This window comes from Zingiber officinale, chromosome 6B (genome assembly GCF_018446385.1).
Source record: "Zingiber officinale cultivar Zhangliang chromosome 6B, Zo_v1.1, whole genome shotgun sequence".
NCBI lineage: Eukaryota > Viridiplantae > Streptophyta > Magnoliopsida > Zingiberales > Zingiberaceae > Zingiber > Zingiber officinale.
This window is the reverse complement of record NC_055996.1, coordinates 89,515,857-89,541,133: the sequence shown is the minus strand read 5'-3', so window position 1 is coordinate 89,541,133 and position 25,277 is coordinate 89,515,857. Positions and strand designations below refer to the sequence as shown.

Below are 25,277 nucleotides of genomic sequence, written 5' to 3'. Positions count from 1 at the left end.
AACTCATTAAACACGCTAAAAGTATATATTTAGATACATAAGAGGAGGGAAATACCGATAAATAATACTAAAATAACCTGTCCAAATGCTGGTTATCAGTTTTCTGACTACAACATTCTTTAGGAATTTTTTTTTCATCTGAAAGAGTGATCAACTGGTAAAAATTTACGGTGATTATTAAACCAAGATACCTTTCTACTACAAGATAATGAAAATACATCAGACTCTATCATGCAGTGTGGATATGTTAATTTATCAGTCGTACTCCATCCTGATAATATTGAGTATGCTAGAAAATCACTGATCATCCATAATAATGCAACATATAATCTAAAATTAGTTTTATTTGTAACATCATAAGTCACCGACCTTACATTTCATAATTCATTTAACTCGACTATCAGATGTTGCAAGAAAATATCTATTTTCTCTTTGGGATTGATTGAACCAGGAATAAACATGGTAAGGAATATAAATTCATCTTTTATGCACATCCATGGTGGTAAATTATACAATGTTAATATAACTATCCAAGATGAATATTGTTATCCTGACTAACCAAATGACTGAAATCTATCTGCGAAAGTTCCAATCTCATATTATGTGTTCCCATTGCAAAGGAGGGAAATATAGTATCAAGATATTTCCGTGCAGGGAAATCACAAGGATGACACATAATACCTCCTTCATGCTCATGCTCATGATGTTGCATCATGTGATAAGCTGTAGCAGCAGATGCATACAGACGTTGAAGTCTAGTAGTTATGTGAAAGTAATACATCACTTTCCAAGCATTATTTTTCTTCTTCTTCCCTGGTATGCGAGTATGATTCTTATAATGAGGGTGAGTACAGATTTTGCATTCACTCAATTCGTTGTCTTTATTTTAAAATATCTTGTAGTTGTTATACAATAATCAATCTTCTCTATAGGCAAAGCTAAACCCCTAACTATTTTTTTTTACTATAGAAGCTATCAGTCATTATGTTATCAGTATAGAGCAACTCTGAGATCAATTGACATATGTCATCGTAATATCTTTCTGAAAAATAATGTTTTACTTTCATATTTAATAACCTTGCAGTAGCTGATAGTTAAGAATAACCAAAAGGAATGTCTTTCCACACTTCTCTTTCACTAACTTTTAATATTTCTTATAGTTATTGATATTCATGTATTGGTATTTCATCAATATTAGAATAATCAACAACATTCATCGTATTGTGAACTATTGATTGCATTGCAATATCATTAGTTGATTATTCCCTAATCTATACAAATGATGAACCACCAGAAGATCCAATTGGCCTATACAAATAAGGCTCTCCGTGACAGTACCGATTGCAGTAATTTAGCACAAAATTATATATATATATACTTTCACGGTATTCTTATCACAAAATGCTTTATTTCTACATTTGGAACGATTACATGGTACACCGTAACTCAGCACCATTCATACATTTTGGATGACTCTTAGTAAAATTCACAAACAGATCAACTTCAGCAATAAAATCATCTATAATAAATTTATCATTTTCTAATCAATTGTACATCCAAACTTTGTTCATAGACATTATCACCTAATAAGAATATAATTTCATACAATTTGTTACAAAATATATAAATTTCACAAAATAAGAAACTATATTATCTTTAATGTTCCAACCAAAGATAATAAGGTCTAAAATTATTTTAGATGTATATATACCAATAGTAAAATGACAAAATGACTATATCATATTATAAATCTAAATACTAACGTAATATAGGTATTGTTTAATAAATTATACCTGAAAATGAGTAGTATAGCCGAAGAAGAGCAACAAATGTAGTAACCCACAAAACAAAAAATAATTGGCTAAAATTAATCATAAAGAATGACAAGCTAGGATAAATTCACAGTAGGACCAAATTGGCGCTTGGATAAGGTGTCGGCCGTGTGCAAGCAGGCGGCCATGCTGCCAGCCATGGCCAACAGCTGGTGGCCAGCCATGACCAACAGTTGGTGGCCAACCAAGCTGCAGCCGCGCATGCTTCTGACCGTGAGCTAGCGGCCAACCATGACCAACAGTCGATGGCCAACCAAGCTGCGGTCGCCCATGCTTCCAGCCACGAGTTGATGACCTAGGTACCAACGACAGCAGGCACAATAGCTAGCAGCGTGTTGGCGACCGACACAACAGTCGGCAGCACCCGTGATGGTGGCCGACTCAGCTGCCAGTCGCGTGCTATGCTAGCCGCCAATCACTGCCTTCGTCAGGAAGAGGGGAGAGATGGGGAGAAGAGAACTCATCGAAATCGCTGAAGCAGATCGGGATTGGGGATCGAACGCACGCATGAAGAAAGTTTGGGATTGTGCCCTAGAATTTTTTGCAAGCTTACTGACGGAATTATGTCCATCGGGGATCCGTCGATATTACCGATGAAACTTGATACTTGTCGGTAATCCCTATAATACTGATAGAAAAGCTATTCCATCGATAATTCCTATTTGATATTATCGACGAAATAGTGATTCTGTCAATAATTCTTATTTAATATTACCAATGGAACATATATTCGATCGATAAATCTATTAGTAAAACTAAGATTTTCTAGTTATGACTAGCCCTATCGACGAAACTCGGTATTTACTAACAGAAATTAATTCCGTCAGTAATTCTGTTATTATTCTTAGATATTTTTGTAGTGTGATGTGGATGGAGTCTTCTTCAAAGAGTGTAGCGTGGAGGGAGGGAGATATGAGGAAGAAGGAACTTTGCTGGTATAAATACAGATGCGTTTAGCAGGTAGGTGAGAGGTCATTTGTGGTTAATTAATTGCTAATTACCCCCCATGTAACTTCAATTTACCCAAACCGATCCATGTCATTACTTGATTTGGATAATGAGTTTATTCATAAAAAAACTTTTAAACATGAAGTAAAACAGTACGCCGAGGATATACAATAATAATAAAAATTAAGTCTTATGGACTCACTCATCTTTTAACTTATTAAATTCTATCCTATAGTATTATATTACTCCTAAACTTAAATAAATTTTATATTATTTTTAAAATTGTTGGTATTTTTTTATCTTTCTTTTCTTAGCTAATATTCTCATTTTTTTTTTTACTTTTGTGCTTAGATTATAACTCAACATTCATTTCCATATAATATATCAATCTTTTCTATTTCACTAAAAAAATCCGAGAATACTGACAGAATTATTGATATAATTATATTCCATTGGGGTATTACGATAGAATTTATATTACATTGCACTACCTCGACGGAATTGGGGTTCCGTCAGTAACCCTCGATGGATTTGAGATTCTGTCAGGAGGTGAGAATTGAAATCCTAATTTCCTGAAGCTACTGATGAAATTATGATTCCGTTGGAAGCATTTCCCGATGGAATCCCAATTCCGTCGGCAGCTTGAGTAAATTAGGATTTTGATTCGATCATGAGAGGGCCGACGGAACAGTGGTTCCATCGGTAACACCATCTAGAATTATCGACAAAATCAAAATTTCGTCAGAATTTTTCAATGGAAATACAATTCTGTCGGTACATTTTACCGACAAAATAAAAATTTCATCAGAAAATACCGATGGAATTTTGATTCCATCAGTAGCCTTGGATAAAAGTTATGGTTGAGCCCTAATTTTCTTACGCACACAGCCTTTCTCCCAACAACAACCTTTCTCCCGACGTCTTCTCTCTTTGGCAACATCTCAGGTATGCTCCTCTCTCTTCGCGACCCTCTCTCCTTGGTCAACCAAGCTCGTGCCCGCGAGCAGGGGCGGATCCCCCGGCGCCCCCCCCTGTCGGTGGTGGAACCCCTAGTATTATGGAGTTCTACCGATGGAGATGGAGGATATCACCCCTTGCTCATCGTGATCTACCGATGGAGATGGAGGATATCTCCCCTTGTTCATCGTGATCGCCCCTCCATACTTAAATTCCTAGATCCGCCACTGGTCGCGAGCTTGGGTTGCCGCCAGCACACAACCGCCATCTTGGGCGACCGACCAAGCTTACGGCTGCTCACGGTCGGTCGCTTGCTCGCTGCCGCGAGCTTAGCCTGTCGCTAGCTTGTAACCCTGACCTTGGATGGTCGTGTAAGTATCCCATGGTAATTTTGATATGATCAACCAATTTAAGTTATGTCCTTCTGTTGTTTAACCCCTGTGTCTAAGTGTGCATGAACTTAGGAGCATAGAAAGTCGAGCGAAAGACATAGCTGGCGAGAAGGACAACACAGAAGAGAGTCGACGAGCTCGGTGTGTCCGAGGGACAAGGTGCTTCGGAAAAGTACGTTGGTGGACGAGAAGGAAGCACACGACATTTCTGAGAGACGAGAAGTTGAAGCGAAAGCTTGCTCGAGGAGAAAAGAAGTTGAACTACCTTATGGAAGGCGCCTTCCATGGCTTGAAAGGCACATTCGATGAATAATGTGAAGGCACCTTCAAGCCATGGAAGACACCTTCCATGAATAGTGCGAAGGCGCCTTCTCAGTAACCCTTGGTGAAGATAAAACACTATCTTCGCACGGATAAAATTATCACATTGAAGGAGCCTTCCACCCTATGGAAGGCGTATTCAAGCCTCGGATAGAATTTTCCAGGGCTATAAAAAGACCCCGGAGCTAGGAATAGTAGAACAACTCTTGTATTCATTTCCTAGCACATTTCTGAGCGGTCAATGAGTGTAATAGGCTTCTCCACCTACACGAAGGAGATCTTTTCAGTGCTTTCTTTTGTCTTGGATTAACAACCACCTAGGTTGTAACCAAACAAATCCTTAGTGTCTTTAATTTATTAGTTGCTTAATTTCCTTTTTATAAGTATGCTACTAATCTGAGTTGAAAGATCGAGAAGGATTTTTGTTTTATTTTTCAATAGGAAATTCACCCCCTCTTACCTCCCCAACCTGATCCAACGCGTGGTATCAGAGTTAGGTTGCTTCAGAAGGACTAACCTCCGACTGAAGCATAAGAGATGGTCGGACCGAACATCTACCCATCGAAGTTCGAGGGGAAATTCGCAAACTGGAAGAAAAAGATAGAGGTATTCTTTAAGACAAATTTTGATTTGCTATTAATCATGAAATTTGATTTTGTAGCACCAGAGGGCAAAGAAGAATATCAATGGATGAAGAACGAGCAAACTGACTTCATGGCAAACGACAAAGCAGAGTTTCATTTGCTTAGTGTCTTACCATCTCAAGAAGTCAATCGGATCGAAGCCTACGAGTTAGCCAAGGAGCTCTGAGAGAAATTCCTGGAACTACACGAAGGAACCTCGGAGGTAAAACTCATGAGACAGGATCTGCTCCGGAACCAGATCAGCAACCTCCAATTAGAAGAAGGCAAAACTGTTGCACGCCTTCACTTTAGAATAAATGAACTCATCATTGACTCATGAATCTCGAAGAAAAGATAACCAACTAAAATTCACTAAGGTACGTGCTTAACGCATTTCCTGGGACTACTGAATGGACATAATTAATAGATGCTTATTATATCTCTAAGGATCTAGAAGTAAGTACTCTAGAAGAATTGCTTTCAACTTTTGAAGTTTATGAAACAAGATGTGCAGATCTGAAGAAGGAACCCAAGCACAACATCGCCTTAAAAGCAAAAATGGACAAACCAGATTCTGAATCTTCTCTTGATGATGATGAAACGACGTTCATAGTAAGAAAGTTTAAAAACTTATTTAAAACTAATAAATTTAATCAAGTATAGGATAAAAGAAGAAGAAGAAAGATAAGATGCTACCACTGTAATGAAGAAGGACACGTGAAAGATAACTATCCTAAATTAAAGAGCAAGGATAAGAACAAGGATAAAAGCAAGGAAAAAGACCAGTCCAGACAAAGCATCAAAATCTAAAGGCGACATGGGATGAAACGTCGTCCGAATCGGAGATCGAAACCCTCGTAGGACTTGCGCTAGTGGCAAGTCACCAAGATTATAAAAATGAAGCAAGCTCGTCAGAAATGAGTATCGATAGTATCGATGAAGGGGGAACGACAACAGAAGATAACAGCATTTCAGGGGGAGCTTCAAATTACGGGATCGACAAGGTAAGTCAGGTATGGTCTCAACCTCCTGATAAATTATTTTAGTTTATAAAAATGTTATCAAAAAATTCCTATAAATTAGAAAAAGAAAATGACAAATTAAAAGGAATTCTAGCAACATCTTGTCGATTAGAAGACTTTGACAAGATAAAAATGGAAAATGAAAAACTGAAAGCAGAAATAGAAAAGTTAAAAAATCATGCATGCTTACATATTCAACAAGTTAGATGATATAATGAATTAAATTGGCACTTTAAATACCATAAGAGCTAAATTAAAAAAATATCACAGAAATATGTTCTTAAGAAATTTTTGATTAATCCTATAGGAAGAAATCTATTTTGGGTTCTAAAATCATATTTAGGTTATTTTTTTTTTGCATGCCATGTTTTTTTCTTAATTAAATTTTTTAAAAGTTAGACCTAGGGCTTTCAGAAAGAAAATTAAATATTTAATTTTTTTAAAAAGGCTTTGTCTCGAAGTGGTTGTTATTCCAATAACCAAGAAGGTTTAGTGTCTCACAATAACCTGAAAGTCAATTAGTGAAATGAATGTTTAATTGACTAACTGTTAAGCATTTAATTATTATAAAAATACTTTCAAATAAATTATTTTGCATAAATTCTATTAGAAATTAATTATATTTTTTAAAAAAATTAATTTTATCATTTATCTGTAAGAAGTTTTTTTAAATTTTTTGATCATTATTGAATTTTCTATTAATTATCTATCCAAATACAAATTGTTAAAAAAAATTTAAAACTTCAAATTTTTGAAAAAAAAAAAAAAAATTCTGCGAAGTTACTTGCTATAATGTATTCTTAGAAAATAGTTCAAGATTTTTCATAATTAATAACCATTTTTTAAAAATATGTCTTAATGTAGAAAGAACTTTATTTCTGCTTACAATAATTTCAACTTTATATGAAAATTTTTTATCTACCTTATATATGTCTGTTAAAAAATTTTCAACAATTAAAAATATTTTTCAAAGTATTTTTTTAAGTCTAGATCTTTCGACGTTTAATCTTTCAAAATTTTCTGGATAAGAGTATTTTTCCTTAGACTTTATTCTCAAAGCATTTTAAAGTACCTTATTTTTATGTGATCAAAGGGGAAGAAGTGAAGATTAAGTCTAGGGGAAGGATATCATTATATTTTGCACATTATTATTTGTGATATTACTTACCTTAATATTATTTATTTTTTTACCCTAACGCCGTGGTAATTTTGATGTGATTAACCAAGTCAAGTTAGGTCTTGTTGTTGTTTAACCCCTATGTCTAAGTGTGCAGGAACTAGGAGCATAGGAAGTTGAGCAAAAGATACAGCTAGTAAGAAGGACGACACGAGAGAGAGTCGACAAGCTCGATGTGCCCGAGGGATGAGGTGCTGCGGAAGAGTACGTTGGCAAATGAGAAGGAAGCGTAAGGCATTTCTAAGGGACGAGAAGCCGGAATGAAAGTTTGCTCAAGGAGAAAAGAAGCTGAACTGCCTTATGGAAGGCGCCTTCCACGGCTTGGAAGGCGCCTTCGATGAACAATGCAAAAGCGCCTTCAAGCCATGGAAGGTGTCTTCCATGAACAGTATGAAGGCACCTTCAATGGCTAGAAGGCGACTTCCCAGTGACCGTTGGCGAAGATAAAATTTTATCTTCACACGGTTAAAATTGTCACACTGGAGGCGCCTTCCACCCTATGGAAGGCACCTTCCAGCCTCGGATAGAATTTTCCAGGGACTATAAAAAGACCCCTAGAGTTAGAAATAACATAACAACTCTTGTATTCATTTTCTAATACATTTTTTAGCGTTCAACGAGTGTAATAGGTCTGTCTACACGAAGGAGATCTTTTCAGTGCTTTCTTCTGTCTTAGATTAACAACCACTTAGGTTGTAACCAAGTAACTCTATAGTGTCTTTAATTTATTAGTTGCTTAATTTCCTTTTTATAAATGTGCTACTAATCTGAGTTGAAAGATCGAGAAGGATTGTTATTTTATTTTTCAACAGGCAATTTACCCCTATTGCCGGCCCAACCAGATCCAACAAGTCAGTAGGCCAAGCTTGCAGCCGCGAGCTGTCAGTCGGCTAACCTTGCGATCTCGATCTTGGTCGACCGCATCCTCATAGCCGCGAGCTTGGTCGGGCTCCTCCTCGTGGCTGTGAACTTGGCCTGCCACTAGCTCGCAGTCGCAAGCTCGCAGTCGCAAGCTCGCAGTCGCAAGCTTAGCCAATAGCTAGCTTGCAGCCGACAGCTTGGCTAGCCACCAACTCACTGCTAGCGGCTGGGTCAACCCCCCAGATCGTGGCTACGAGCTTGGTCTACCGCAAGCTCGGCGGCTGCTCCTTTATTGTGATTGTTTGTGATTGTGATTGATTGTAACTATTTTTTTTTGTATTTTATAGTATATTGCATTTTATGCTTCTCTCTAGTCACTCATCTTTAGGTATAATTTATTAAATAATACTTATAAATAAGACCTTTTATAGAGACTCTTTAGTTTAAAATTATATGGGTGATTTATAAGTTTCTTGAATACTGAATATATGATAATATATATTATTTGTCCGATATAAAATTTAGACTTATTGTAATTTATGTTGATACATACTACAAGTTTAATAATGTACAAGCTTAATTCAAATTGTACAAGTTTAATAATGTTTCAAATTATATTTTCATTAGGTAACAATGTATGAACAAAGATTGAATGTACAATTGATTAGAAAATAAATTTATTAAAGATAATTTTATTACTAAAGTTGAACAGTTTATGAACTTTGCTAAGAGTAATCTAGAATATATAAATGATGCCAAGTTATATTGTCCATGTAATCATTGTAAATGTAGAAATAAAGTATTCTGTGATGAGGATACTGTGAAAGTATATATATATATATATATATATATATATATATATATATATATATATATATATATATATATATATATATATATATATAGTTTTGTGTCAAATTACTACAACTTGTACTATCATTGAGAGAGTGTGATGGAAGAGATACTCTGCATTTGCTGGGAGCTAGTGTCCAAAACTATAGAGGAAGCTCTACTTGACCCAGATTGGATAATTATAATGTAAGAGAAACTAGCTCAATTTGAAAAAAACCAAGTCTGGGAACTAGTACTTAAACCCATAAATAAATCCATAATTGATACCAAGTGGGTATTTAGAAATAAGCTAGATGATAAAAGAGAAATAGTAAGGAATTAATAAGGTTAAACTAGTAGCTAAAGAGTTCAGTCAAGTAGAAAGATTAGATTATGACGAAACTTACGTACCTATAGTTAGACTTGAATCTATCAGGATGTTGCTAGCCTTTGCAGCACATAAAGGATTCAAGTTATACCACATGGACGTAAAATCCATATTCCTCAATGGGTTCATTAAAGAAGAGGTTTATGTAAATCAATTCCTAAGGTTTAAGGATTTAGACCACTCATACCATGCCCTTAGGTTAAAGAAAGATTTATATGGATTAAAACAAGCACCTAGGGCCTGGTATGAAGAATTAACAACATACCTAATATCTAAAGGGTTTAACCAAGACCAAATAGATCAAACCTTATTTGTTAAAACCTTAGAAAAATAAATTTTTATAGCTCAAATTTATGTAGATGACATAATCTTTGGCTCAACAAATATTATTTTTTTAAAAAAAATCATTAAATTAATGAAAAATGAATTTGAAATGAGCCTAATAGGAGAACTTAATTTCTTCTTAGGATTATAAATAAAACAAACAAAAGAGGAAATTTATGTTTTTCAAAAGAAAATATACCAAAGAATTAATTAAGAAATTTGGAATGGAAAATTCTAAACTTATTAATACCCTAATGACAACGAATGTTAAAATTGACTCTGACTTAAATGGAAAACCAGTAGACTTAAAATATTATAGAAGTGCAATAGGAAGTCTGGTTTACCTAACTATAAGTCGACCTGATATTTTATTTGTAGTAGGTATGTATGCTAGGTACCAATCTTGTGCAAAAGAATCACACTTAACTAATGTAAAAATGATACTTAGATTCATTAAGGGGACCCTAAGTGTAGGACTTTAGTACACTAGAACTAGCACATTTAACTTAACTAGGTACTCTGACTCAGACTAAGCTGGGTCCAAACTAGATAGAAAAAGTACAAGTGGAAGGTGCCAACTTCTAGAACATTACTTAGTAAGTTGGTCTAGTAGAAAATAATATTATGTTGCCTTATCCACTACTAAAGTAGAGTACATAACCATGGGGGAATGTGTATATCAACTATTATGGATGATGTACACTTTAAGAGATTATCAATTAGAATATTAAAATATAAAAACTTTAATTGATAACATAAGCTCAATCAACCTAACGAAAAACCCAATACACCACTCAAGGACTAAACACATAGAGGTTAAGCATCACTTTGTAAGAGATCATGTAGCTAGAGGAGATATTGTACTTGACTATATTGAGTCTAATTCAAACCAAGCAGACATTTTTACAAAACTCTTACCTGAACTTGAGTTCAGTATACTTAGAAGACAATTAGGTATGTGCTTAGTAGAATAGATTCTAAAATTTTTAAAATCATTCCTTTTATAGTGTTGCTTTTTTAAGAGTTATGATTTTTTGAAATTATATTATCTTTTCAAAATTAGCTTGGTTTCAAAATTCTAGGATAAATTATTTTGTTTTCTTCAAAACTCATAATTTTACTAGTATTTTCAAAAATTGGACTTAGCTTATGTCTCTATCCCCCTAGAAAGCATGTACCCATATGTTTCAACCAAAGCATCTCACAAGCACATTAAAAATACCTTGCTTGTGTATAAAAAATACTTAGAATTGAGCGAGATGCATAGGGTAATATTTGGACTTCAGAATGCTTATGTTTGTGCATCAACATAAGTTTGGGCTATAAATACCAACTCAAATTGATCAAGTTGAGTTATCCTTTTTTAGTTAAACTAACTAGATTACATATTTATTTGACTAACCAAGTGAATGCTACTATCATATGGTAAAAAGCTAGTAACTAATGGTTAGACATTTCTTCTAAGGAAAATAGATGATCATTTTAAAGATTGTTTAAACAAAAATTACTTTTACTTTGATCTTTCCATGCTTGGACTCTAGGACCCTCAAACTTAAATAATTTAGTTAAAAATTTTTAAGGTATTAATCAAGCAGGAGTGAAAGGACTTAAGTTAAGCTATTTTTTTTAAAAAAAAATGTTAAATATTTTCTTTAAGTTAAAGTATTTTTTTTCAAAATCTCAAAATTAAATATCCTTTTAAGTTAAAGTATCTTTTCAAAATCTCAAAATTAAATATGCTTTTAAGTTAAAAGTATTTTTTTTTTAATTTCAAAGTTATTTTTTTTTAAAAAAAAAGGTAAGTTCTTTAAAAAGGTCAAAGTATTTTTGAAAAAGGAAGTTAAGTTTTTTTAAGGTTTAACTATTTTTAAAAAGAAAGTTTAAACCATTTTTGAAAGGCAAGCTTAAATATTTTTTTTTAAAAGACAAGTTTATATTTTTTTTAAGTGGAAAAATAAGTTTTGAATTTTTTTTTTAAGTTTTTATGAAATCTTTTCAAAAAGCTTAAATAAGTTTTAATTTAGGAATCTTTTACTTAACTAAGCTTTTCAAAAAGCTAAGTAACTAAGTTTGTTTGAAATTCTTCAAAAGTTAAGAACTTGACAAAATATTTTTTAAATCTAAGAATTTAGCTAAGTTTTAAAACTTAGTCTGTTTGAAAGTGTTTTATCTCAAAAGCAGAGTTTGCTTCAAAGTATTTGAAAAATTAAGATATTTTATTTTAAAATTAAGTATTGTTTCCTCCTTAAATTGCTTTTGATATATGTCAAAGGGGGAGAGAATATTCAAAAGTTAAGGGGGAAATAAAGTTAAGGGATTAAGGGGGAGCTAATTGCACTTTTGCTATATGTTGCTATATATTTTACTTAACTTTTGAATCAAGTTGTCATGATAAAAAAGGGGGAGATTATTGATGCAGGGAGCACCAGATGATCAAACTTGAGTTTTGATTATGGAAAAGGGTTCAAAAGTTAAGATGTCTTGTGATATAACAAGTGCAACTGAGCTTGCAAGAAAGTCATAAGTGTTCTTAAGTAAAAGTCCTAGTCGATTCTAGGCAAGTTAAAAACCCTAGAGGGAGATAACCTTAGGTCCTACGGGGTGGTAACCCTAGGTTATGGAAAGCCCTAGATGCGGTTAAGCAATGAAGTCCTGGTCCAGGGGATTGAGCAAAGTTTTAGTAGATCAAGGATGCTAGGTGAAAATCCTGGGGGTCACGGACACCAGGTGATAGACTGACTGGTCGGGGATCGGACTTCCAGCGAAAAAGTCCTAAAGTCTCGGATGCTGACAAAAGTCCAGACGGTCTGGAGGACCGGTTTGGCAAAAGGTAAACTCTTCTGAGAGGAGTAAGTGAGGATGAATTCCTCAAAGAGGGAACAGTAGGCATCGGTCCGACCTAGAGTTTCAGCGAAACTCAACGTCAGGACCGAACAGTCTGAAGGTTGTCAAAACTTATCTTTACATGTTATTTGTGTATTATTCTAACTCTATTTTGTAGGAAACTAATAATTTTACAGATTCAGGTTTTGCCCTATTTGGTTGACCGAACGTCCAGATCGGTCGACCGAATCCCAGAGACCAAATCAGTTTGCGGCTAAGTTTCGACCAAGGATTAGTCGACTGAACCTCGGGTTCAGTTAACCAAATGATAGATAAGCAATGACTTGATTGGGTTCAACCAAGGGATCAGTCAACCAAACCTCGAGTTTAGTCAATTGAACAATGGATAAGCAACAACTTGATCAGACTAGATAAGCTAGCGAGGATTGCAAGATCAGTCGATCGAATGACGGAATCGGTCGACCGAACGAAGGTTTTATCTGAAGTGGCAGTATATGGATGGGAAGCTGGGCAGATGCAGAAGGTTCGGTCGATTGATCAGGGAGGGTCAGTCGACCTATCATCGTCGAGTCAAAGACTTATCCCAAGATCAATGGATCTAGATCAGGTCTAGCTCGGCTATAAAATGGAGTTCAACCAGTAGCTTCAGGAAGAGATATTCACACTCTATTCTTCTCAATCTTTCTCCTATGTGTTGCTCTAACGACAATCCTGCAACTTCGACAACCAAGAGCACAACCCTCCAGATCCTTAAAGTTGTTAGTATAACTTCCAATTGTAGTACTTAAATTACAAATCTGTTATACTCTTATTTGTAAAGAATTTCTGATACTATAGTGATTGTCCAACGTAAATGATCAACGATCGCAGACCTTGGAGTAGGAGTCGTCACAGGTCCGAACCAAGTAAACAAAATGTGTTAGCATTGCTTTTCTCTTTTCTTCGACTTATTTTCAACTGCATTTTACTTCGAAGTTTTTAAACGAAGGAGAAATAACCACAACTGCTATTCAACCCCCCCCCCCCTCCTCTCTAACACGTCTCGATCCTACAGAATGATCACTCAGGAGTAGAGGAGGGATGTTGATGAGCAGAGGTGGGTCGCTAATCAGTAGAGGAGGGTCGAACAAGACCCAAATCAAGAGGCTATTTTGGCCCATATGCAAGCGGTATATATATATATATATATGATCCTGTCCGAAAGCTGAATCAACGGACGCTGGGCACGTGGCGCTCTCCGGTTGTTGACGTGGGTCTTCGAATGCTGGTGCGAACCTTCGGTGATCCTGCAAAGAAGTCTGGCCGGGAAGGGGTTCCCGGCGGCGACCCTCCGACGCTCAAGTCAGGCAAGCTAACAGTGAAGAAGTGGCTCCCAAAGTATTAGAACGCGTACCTCCGGTGAAATGTGAATGCCTTTATATAGGGCTGTGGAGAAACGAGTGCACACGTACCGAGGTGTACACGTGTCCTCAGCCCATACCTCAGTAAGGACCTGTCAGCGAGCTTACCTGACCCCATACTGCTACAGCCCAAGTACGTCTTCGATGGGACAGCGGAACCCCTTGTCATAAGGTTTGGAGTACGGCCTAGTCCTAGAGCATGACAGCTATCAGAAGATGTTGTCCTTTTCTCCTTACTCCCTGGAGGGCGTCCGTCCGGCCAGCTTCCGCGACATCCGGCCGGACGTGTACGGTGGTTTACTTAGGGAGATTCTCAATCACGTGCTTTGTGGAGAGTATTAGCAGTATGCTACCTTATGTCTTTGGCCGAGCGTGCCGTCCGCTCGGCCCTGCGTTTTTGTCAACTGAGCGCCGGAACTCTGACTTTTGACAGGGCGCCTTTAACCATCACCTAGACACCGGCCGGCCGCCCGGCCGGTCGGCCCACCCCTCTCCGGCCGGCCACCTGCCATTTTGACTTCCACGTGGCGTTGACTCCACCGGACGGAGGTCCCCTGTTCTTACAACCGGATCAATATATATATATAAACCATCACAGACGATGGCAATCATACAATCCATACACACAAATACAATTCATGCAATTCATACAATCACAATATAATTATACAATCAACGCAATTCATATAAACTAATCACAAACACAATCATACAAACTAAATTAAATTCCATACCATGATACAAACTATCCAAATATCTATAATAAAGTATTTAAATCTAAATTTTCAGAATAAGATATCTAAATCCATACCATCATAGAAAATCACTCCAAATAATACATCCATATGCAATCATATGAGGTAGTAATATAAAATCACTCCAAACTCTTTTTTCTACCAAGCACACGATCCCTTCTCAAAATTCATATGCAATATTTGTTTCCTTCCTTGTCGAGTGAACGAACCATCGACATATATTCTCCAAGTTGTTGTCATCTTGGTGTTCCGGACCTCTGTACAAAATCAGCCAAGGCCTGAGCTTTGATCACCGTTCGGGGTTGATATTGGATATCAAACTTGCTTAGTTTGATTGTCCATTGATTAACCGCCCGGACATTTCTGAGTTAAGGAGGACTTTTCCTAGGGTACTTTTGGTCATGACAATGATCGAGTGAGCAAGAAAGTATGGACGAAGTCTCCGAGCGGCAAGCACCAGAGCATAAGCTAACTTTTCTAGACCAGTGTAGCGAGATTCAGCATCTTTCAATATATGGCTTAAAAAAAATACACAGGCTGCTGTTCATGACCGTTCTGCTTGACCAATGCCGATCCGACCACATGCTCGGTGGATGACAAATAGATCAAAAGAGGCTCTCCGGCGTTTGGCTTAGCTAGTATAGGCAAGGAATTAAGATACTCCTTGAGTTCTTCCAAAGCCCGATCGCATTCTGCGTCCCATTGGAATCTTGTAGCTCGGCGCAGTACTTCGAAGAATGGCAGACTCCGATCGGATGTCTTAGAGATGAACCTTGAAAGCGCGGTGATCCGTCCGGTCAGCCGTTGGGCCTTCTTCAAATTGCGAGGTGGAGGTGTGTCTTGCAGGGCTTTTACTTTACTCAGATTTGCCTTGATCCCCCGCTCGGTAACGATATACCGGAGAAAACAATCGCTCCTCGCGTTGAACAAGCACTTGCTGGGATTTAGCTTTATTCCATAGGTTCTCAAAGTTTGGCATGTCTCCTCGACGTCTGCACAGAGGTCGGCCGCTTGGAGGGATTTTATTAGTATGTCATCGACATAGACTACCATGTTTCGATCGATCTACCTACGGAACACTTTATTCATCAACCTTTGGTAGGTTGCTCTTGCGTTCTTCAGTTCGAACGGCATGACGTTGTAACAATAGGTTCCGTCAGCCGTGATGAAACTGACTTTTCTTGATCTTCTCAAGCGAGCAGCACTTGGTGGTAGCCTTGGTATGCATCGAGCATGCATATTAATTCGTAACCCGCTGTGGAGTCCACCATTTGGTCTATCCGAGGCAACGAATAGAAGTCCTTCGGGCATGCCTTATTTAAGTCACAGAAGTCGATGCAGACCTGTCATTTATTGCCTAGCTTGGAGACTAATACCACATTAGTGAGCCAACTCGGGAATTGGATTTCCTGTATATGGCCGGCCTCCAGTAATTTTTCTATCTCCGCCCGGATGATCAAATTCTGCTCCGGGCTGAAGTCTCTCTTTTTTTATTTAACCGTTCGAGACTCCGGTCGGACATGTAGCTCGTGCTGAGCCACGCTCGGAGAAATACGAGACAATTCGTGCATCGAACAGGCGAACACGTCATAGTTTCGCCTGAGGCAGACGACCAACTCTACTTTTTTCTTGCTCTCTAGATCGGCAGTGATAAAGGTTGTCGCCTCCGATCGATTTGAATGAATCTGGACCTCCTCCTTCTCATTGTAGACCAGAGCAAGAGGCTTCTCCCTGATAGCGCTCACCTTTAAGTGCGGTATCTTCCGGGCAGCTCGTGGTTCCGTTCTAACCATCTCGATGTAGCAACGCCGAGCGACCAATTGATCGCCTCTGACCTTGCCCACCTCGTCCCCTACTAGGAACTTGATCTTCTAGCAGAAAGTAGATACCACTGTTCGGAACACATTTAGCGTCGGGCAGTCCAGAATGACGTTGTAAGTTGACGGCGTATCCACCATGATGAAATTAGTCGTCTGTGTCCTCTTCAGCGGCTCATTCCCGAGCAAGATTGGCAAACTTTGCTGGTCGATTGGCAATACTTCATTTCCGGTGAACCCGTAGAGTAGAGTCGTCATGGGCAGTAAATCTTCTCGGTCGATTTGCACCTGATCGAATGCCTTCTTGAATATAATGTTCACCGAGCTTCCTGTGTCCACAAAAGTATGGTGAATAACATAATTAGCTATTACCGCTCGGATAATCAGGGTGTCGTTATGGGGGATCTCTACCCCCTCCAAATCCTTCGGGCTGAAACTGATCTCAGGTCCTTCGGCCTTCTCCTTGTTGCAGTCGACCGCGTGAATTTCAAGCTGCCGAGCGTGCAACTTTCTTGCTCGATTGGAATCACCGTCGGTCGGCCCCCCGACAATCATTCCTATCTCACCTCGAGCGGCGTTGCTCCTATTTTCTTCCTCTTAAGCTGACGGTCGTCTCCGTTCGACCTGCCCCCAAACAGGACTTGGATTGTTTCGTTGTTGAGATTGATTGCGGAGTGGTTCGACCTCTATCCTTTCGCCTTCCTTCGCCGAAATGATTGGCGCCTATATCTCCGATCTGGTGACGGTAACTGACGATACTACCTTCTTGGGGTCAGTCTGTTAGCCAGGTAGTAGCCTCGGGTATTATGAGTCATCGACTGATGGAAGGTGCAAAACATCGGTGTCCACATTTTGCCCCTGGAGACTTTTGAACGTCCGACCCCAACGTGCTGCACGACATGTGTCCTAGACTCGTGTTGTGATTGAGTTCCTCCCGATCAGGGTCCTTTAGGAGGCTGATGGTTACTCGGTTGACGCTACTCGGATGACACCACTGGTTCGACGAGTGCCTCTTTTTTCCTGGCTGCTTGGGCTTCTTCTACATTAATGTATTCATTGGCCCTTTTCTGTAGATGGCCAAAGTCCTTTGGCGCCTTCCGGATTAGTGACCAGAAGAATTCTCCTTCAATGAGCCCCTGAGTGAAAGTGTTTACCAATACATCCGAGGAAACCGCTGGGATGTCCATCGCCACTTGATTGAAGCGTTGGATATATGCCCTTTAGGGCCTCTCGGGGCCCTTGCTTTAGTGAGAATAGATTTACGCTCGTCTTCTGGTGGCAGTAACTGCTAGCAAAGTGATGCAGGAAGGCCGCTCGAAAGTATTTGAAGCTATGGATCGAGCCGCTCGGCAAATGTTTGAACCAACGTTGTGTCGATCCAGATAACGTGGTAAGGAAGACTCGGCATTTTACCTCGTCCGTGTATTGGTGCAGTGTGGTCGCGTTGTCAAACTTGGTCAGGTGGTCATCAGGGGCGGTCGCCCCGTTATATTCCCCAATCATCAATAGGGTATAATACTTCGGCAGAGGGTCATTTAGAATCCCCCCTGAAATCTGTTGATTGACCCGTTCGGGCGACTCATCCTCCCTGGGTTTCCTTTTCTTGTATTTCGAACGGGCGCCTCGTCAGAGGATGATCCCTGATCTTTATCCGCGCGACCCCTCTATGTTGGAGTCCATAACAGGGCCTACGCATTAGGGGTTTCCCTATAGGTGTCGATCGGCATCTTGTTCAGTTCCCGAGCGGAGTGTTGTTCAGCCTGCCGCCCTATTATTGAGGCTGTAGGTTCCTGCACTTAACGATCGGTCAATTCTTATTGTTGTTGCTCTACTATCTTTGCTGCCCAGGCTTGTATCAGCGCGTCGAGCTCCTCTTGCGCTAGCATTACCGTTGTGAATCGTCCAACGTCTTCCATCTTCTTGTTCGGATGCAGGCTACATTCCCACAGAAGGCGCCAAAATGATCATATCCGAAAGCGCGAAGATGGAAAGTCGGGGAGGTGGCAGTTCCGCTGATGGGATGAAGACCTCGCTCTTTTCTGTAAAACAAAAATCAAAATCAGGGAAGGGGTCCCTGTCGTTGGCCCTCCGGCGCTCAAGTCAGAAACAGTAGAAGAAAAGAGTGAAAGTATTAGGGGTAGAGATCTGCTTGCCTTTCTTCATACCTTGCATACTCTTTTATACATTTCTCGGTGACCCTCCATCTTCCCTGATTTAATGATATTAATTACCGACGGAAGACATCTTGGTCTTGGCTACTTCTTATTTAATGATAGATGGAGTGTTCTCTTTTGTCTTCTCCTTCCCCTATTAATTATCTATTTTTTCTTCTTATATTATTGCACCGGTTTATTGGGTGTATAATGCCAACGACATGCCTCGAACCAGACAGGTGGCCCGCTCAGCTCGGGCTTCTGGCCCACTCAACTTGCTCTCTTGCCGCCTTAATTGACCATCCACCGGTTCACTCATATGGTCGACCGGACAATGATCCTTCCGATCGGTCGATGAACCGCTTCCCGTTCGGACGTTATCGAGCCTTTCTTAAGCTCTGCCGTTGACCACGTTAACTTTGATCTATCATGTGACAATTAACTCGTGTCAGATAGGCTCTTCCTTATCGCCGCATCATCTACGCTTTATCTGTAGGTTAAGATTACTTGACTTATTCATCATTACTTGCACTCAAGATCAATGAGTGACAACAATTTACAAATTTAGTAGGACAAACAACTGTTCGAATATATCAATCACCATCTAAATGATACGGAAATCATACTATAAAGAGATTTTTTTTCTTTGAGAAATTTACACTAATACTTGTTAAATTCATTCTTATTCTGAAAGTCATGTTGAGTTAAAATTCACTAATACTTGATATTTTAATGAAACGAATATTTTCATACAATTAAAGTGTATTTGAATCTGCTTATATCGAACCTGGTGTTCTACAGTGTGACTTGATATTGTGATTTTATTCTTAACGTGCCATGAATGGGTCATCCTCGTATGCATAGATCAAAATGCTTTAGTAGTGCCTGTTATCTATCTTCTTTTTGTCACTCTACTTAATCCACTGCTGATGCCTTAGGGCAATAATGCCTATTGTTAGGATTACAGAAGAAGATATGCTACAACAATTGTATTTGGATTAAAAAAATAATACATATCATTGAGAAAATTGGGTTCCACTTTGTTGTTTTTAATTTGGCATGGAAGGAGGGAAAATAGAATCAAATCTCAGTCTGATTGATAGAAAAACAAGTGAATCAAATGTATTTTACATTTATCAAACTTAAGTATAGGAATAATAAAATTCATGTTCTATTGATACTGGTCATCGCGCACACGTGTTATATATGTATAATATAATGCATTAAGACACATAAATTAACATCTCAGATCCTTAATTAGACTTAGTAATAATGCATCAGACTCATGTAATAATGCAATGAAAGGACGACTCTTCCTTATAAAAATTTAATTTAATTTTTTAATCAGATATTAAACTAATAAGAATAGATACTACACTTGATCTTAACCAAAAGACCGAGAAATGTATGCTTTCTAGCGTCGCTAACTCAAGGTATTTATAACTTCTTCGCTTGTCAATTATAATATGTGGGACTAAAGAGAATCATAATAGTATATATTTTTTATATAAAAATAAAAAATACCAATAAATTTTAAAATTATTTTCACTGTGAAAATAAAAAAAGGACATTAATATAATTTCATTTTGAATTTCACCAAAATTAGTAAGTAAAGAGTCGGATAGAAAGATAAACGGGATCTATATGTCTTGCCAATTACCATAACTTGGATTTGTTCATTCTTATTCAAACAAGATGTCCTTTTTTTTTCTCCCATTACAGTTATGATTTATTCTTCATTTTTACCTTTACAAATCTGTCTTCGCATAGTAGATAATGAAGCCAAAGTAGACCAAGATGGAAGAGGAAAGGTTTTGCAGACAAATCCCATGTCAAAAATACTTCTTCAATTGCAAACTTCTTTAAAGCAATCAAAGAGTAATACTACTTTATCCAGCTCCATTGTTTATCTGAAAGAAAAATTAGAGGTAGGCGAGTTGCTTAGCAGGCCACATTTGGCAAATATTCACCTCTCAAGATGACAGACAACATTTTCAACTCAATCCAGAAGAGTCTTTCTATGTATCATGCTCTAAAATGCATCAAGATTGTGAGAAAGGATGAATCTCCTACGGAAGAATTAGATTTATGGTAAAATTTCACTTCTGAAAGGAAAGGGTTCCCTGAGTTCTACAAGGCATATTCTTATTTAAGATCCAAAAATTGGGTGGTTCGCTTGGGAACTAATTATCTTGTAAACTTCGTGACTTACAGGCATCATCCTGCACTTGTCCATGCTGAATATGCGGTGTTTGTTATACCCAAGAAAGATAGCAATTCAAACATTGATTGACTAAGTGGCTAGGTCGCCGAGACATTGTTAGTTCTCTACATTATGAGCAGTTGCAATAGCAATAAGACTACGACAAGTTGCTTGGAGAAATTCATTGTGAAAGAGCGAATATTTAGAAGATGGATTCCCGAACACTCGCGAGAAGGTTAGAATAGATGAATCTCATGTTTGAAAATCGATAGTTTGTCTTCTTTGCTTGTAATTATGTAGTTCACCTTGGCTTCAAATACTGTAAAACATCTTAGAAATATCTACCAAGATTAAAGTGAAAACCAAGGATTTTCCACATAAATATGGTAGAAATTACTGTCAGAATTTCTCAGATTAGAACCTTTGTGACCACTTAACCAAAGCTAAAGAAAGCTTACATAACTCAAACAGCAGTTTCATCAAACCTACAACTGTACTCTGGCAAAAAGCCTACAGATGAAGCAAATGGAGGGATGACAACTAACCTTGTCAGCCCAATGTCGAAGAGGCTTCAGCAATTGTTCTTGAGATTGACACCCATATTATTGGTTAAGCAACAGGAGGGCAGTTATCAGCATCCTGTGATGTATCGACATCGGAAGGCGGCATGTATTGCCACATTGGGAAGCCGGAGAAACCGACGAAAGGGACCATGAGTTTGTGCCCTGGTGCTAGTCCTTGGGCTGCATAGGGACTCGGCATTAGAGGTGGTTGAGGCACATAGCTTGGTATTGCATTCAAAAGCTTTATTTGCTGCTCAAGACCTTCCTTCTCTGCTTTCAGCGTCTGCTTCTCGTCCCGAAGCTCATTCTTCTCATCCTGCTTTTCATAAGCATATCGAATGTGATGCGGAACCAAAAGTATCATGAAAATAAAAAAGGAAAAGGAAAACAAAAACAATCTTCGAAAATGAATTGTACAAATGAAAAGGAAATCTCAAGGAATGTCTTCATGTACCACAACTAAATTTTGAACCATGAAATGGAATTAAACAAGTAGAATTATTTGCGCATCGACAAATAGAGATTAGTAACACACAGAGAACAAACCTTCAATTCTTTTATCTTTTCCAGGAGGCCTTCATTTGAATCCTTCAACTTTTGTGCTTCATTGCGTAGTTGAGTCACTAGCTGAGCAGCATCACTTAAAATAGCAGCTTTGTCTGTTTTCGGTGGATTCCCACAGTCAAGAACTGAGCTTAATTCCAAGAACCTTAAATTGAGAAATAGATCAAAATCTGGAGGCATGTCTGAAAAGGACCACAAATCCAGATAAAAAAGAAAAAACAATCATGAATCGATGACAAAACTAACCTATCATTTAACTTTTCCCTTCTCATCTTCTCCCTACAGGCCTTGGAAGAAGGTTTACTAGAAGACTCTGATCTCGCACTGCAACACATAAAATGCTTAGCAATTACAAAACCCTAAAAGTTGATCTGTAAACTGAGGATGAAGATCTAACCGCTTTGCGGAGCCAGGGTCTTTAAAACCACCAAAATTTAGAAAGGACCTATCAATATCCACACTGTAAAAGACAAATATTGATTATTAAATCTATAATCAGTATGATTTAATGTAGGTATCAAGATGAGACGAAATTATCAGTAAAAGGAAAAAATTGAGAGGCCTGGCCTATTGTTTCTACTCGTTTCAAAATAAATAAATAAATTAGACAGGTTTTCCTATTTGGACAAGCGGCAGAAGACAAAGAAGAAGAAGAAAAGTCTAGCGGGCAACAATGTCTGATCTTCCATTTGCTCCTAAAATACAGAGAACAAGCACGGATGACCACAATCATAAAATCATGCACAAATAGATCAGGTTTGTTGGTGACAGAATCAAGCAGAAATTTGATATTTAAAAAATAAAATAAACCCGTTTGTGCAAGCAATAAACAAAAAAAAAAAGGGTTTGATTTTTGGAAGAGAAGTAGCAAAGCTCCTGTTCGTTTTACCAAGAGAACGAATATTTCAGTACCTGGTATTGGAAACAGGTTCGAGGCCCCGACTATCCCAATAAAACCCACCATTGTCGGCGGCAAAATCGGCGCCGGCGTCGGGGATGTCGTCGATGAACGGGCAATTGAGGAACCAATTAGCGTTATCGGAGGAGCCCATCCGCGTAGTCGGCTCCCGACACCCAGATTTCTGCTGAAGGGTTCCGACAACAACGCGCCTGCGCCGCAGGGGGGAAAGATGCCTCCTTTCCTTTCGTCGATCTAGCAGCCCCCTCTTCGTCGTCTTGAGGTTGTGTCGGCGAGAAAAAAGGAAGAAAAATAGATTCGGGATTTTTTTAGGGTTCGCGTTTTGATGAGCGAGGCTGACGTGGCGTGATTGTATAGGTGGAAGCCTATCCAATGAGATTCTGGTCCCACCCCAGAATTACCTGGCTTAAATTAAAAAAAGATTAAAAAACCATTAATAAAATGGTAAATTTGAGAAAAATCTCCAATGATAATCATAACTTTGCATGTAATCTCCATGCCTAAAAAACTTTGTTTCCACTCCCTACATGCAAAGTATTACTTGTTTCAACTCCCTTATGCAAATATTGATACCTAAATTGTCCCTCAGATTTTTTTAGGTACAAAAAGTCCAAAATTAAGTACAAAAAGTCTGAAAACGAGTATAATTCTTCTTAAAGTTAGTACTTTATATTAAAAATCGAGTATATTTTCTATCAAAATTATCCCTCTTATTTTTTAGGTATAAAAAGTTTAAAAATAAGTATAATTCCTATTAAATTCAACACTTTACACTATAATCCAATACTCTATACTAGGATCGAGTATATTTTCTATTGAAATTAACCCATATTTTTTAGGTACAAAAAGTCAAAAATTGAGTACAAAAAGTCCGAAAATGAGTATAATTCTTCTTAAAATCAGTACTTTATATTAAAAATCGACTATATTTTCTATTAAATTCAGCACATTAAACTAAAATCGAGTATATTTTGAGGTGAAAAAAGAATCGTACTCAATTTAATAGAAAATATACTAGATTCTAATTTAATATACTGAATTTAAGAGAATTTATACTGATTTTTAGACTTTTTGTACCTAAAAATATCATGGGTAATTAGATAAATATGTTTGACTGGGGAGTGAAAAGAAAGTTTTCATGGATGAGAACCACATGTAAAGTTGTGTTTATCATTAGGGAGTGCATGCAAATTTTTAAATGGGTTAAATTCATTCGTTAAGTTGCTGACCTGTACCTGTCTTGCTGACGTGTCAAAATAACATGTCATCGGGTTAATCTAACTCACCGTTAATTCGATCTGCCCATTCAGAGGATGCCACGTGTGCACTTTTTAGAAAACATTTTTTAAAGGTCGTGCACACGTGGCACATTCTGAATGGGGCGCCGGCGAATTAATCCTGACTCATGGTAAGTTGGATTCTACTCGTACACACACTCTTTAATCCCGGTGCCATGTGTACATCAAATATCTATTTTTTAAAAAATATATATATAAATGGATATTTGATGTATACATTGCGGATTCAAATAGGATTGAACTTACCTATTAACTTAATAGACAGTTACCAACTCAGCCTAATCTACCCTTTAGCTAATTATTTAAACATATAAGATAATATATTATTCTGATTTTAAAATGAGTTATTTTTAATATTTTAAAATATAAAATTTAAAACTTCAAGTCTCATTTTTTAAAAAATACACTTTAATAAGTTTAAATAAATTTGGTAAGATATGCTTTTGTTTGTTGGCTTTATACATTTGACATAAAAGGGACACAATAGGTCAAATATACCAGTATGATAAATTCATATTGTCATCCAATAGGATTGTAAATGAGTTAAATATTCATAAATAAATTTGATATTTAATTTGATAAGAGTTTATTTATATTCATTCAATAGATACAAGATTAATTAAATAAAGAGCTATGATACTCATCTAGAATTTCCATCTAGAAAATTCATCTAGATAGACACATAAAAGATGGACCCCACCATTTCACTTTTTGTGGGCCCATCATTTATGTGTCTATCTAGATGAATTTTCTAGATGAAAATTCTAGATGAATATCATTTCTCTTAAATAAATAAGTGTGAACAGTTCGTTAAGTTAAGCAAACATGTTTAAACACATATATGTTTAATTTATTAACGTTCATAATAATATTCATGAACAATGTCTGTGAACAATATTTGTGAATAATGTTTGTGAATAACATTCATGAATAATATTCACAAATCTAATTTATTAATAAAATATTTTTTAATATATTAAATAAATAATAAATAAATTTAAATTATCAAACTCAATGATCAATTAGACAATTAAAAATTTAAATAATAAAAAAAACTTAAATTGAAAATTTGATAATATCTAAAC

At 37.3% G+C, this 25,277-nt stretch overlaps 1 protein-coding gene and 1 pseudogene across 1 annotated transcript; both read right to left on the bottom strand.

The window, feature by feature from the left end:
• Positions 1-19,945: 19,945 nt before the first annotated feature.
• On the bottom strand, positions 19,946-20,054 carry LOC121993510 (annotated as a pseudogene).
• A 1,144-nt stretch (positions 20,055-21,198) lies between these two features.
• Positions 21,199-23,189, bottom strand: LOC121993059 (transcription factor ILR3-like). The gene is made up of 5 exons (XM_042547727.1): positions 22,888-23,189; positions 22,373-22,435; positions 22,222-22,299; positions 21,958-22,120; positions 21,199-21,727 (listed from the first exon to the last, which is right to left on the bottom strand). Exons 1-5 carry the CDS (start codon positions 23,025-23,027, stop codon positions 21,458-21,460), a joined length of 714 nt encoding a protein of 237 aa, XP_042403661.1. The 5' UTR covers positions 23,028-23,189; the 3' UTR covers positions 21,199-21,457.
• Positions 23,190-25,277: the final 2,088 nt, after the last annotated feature.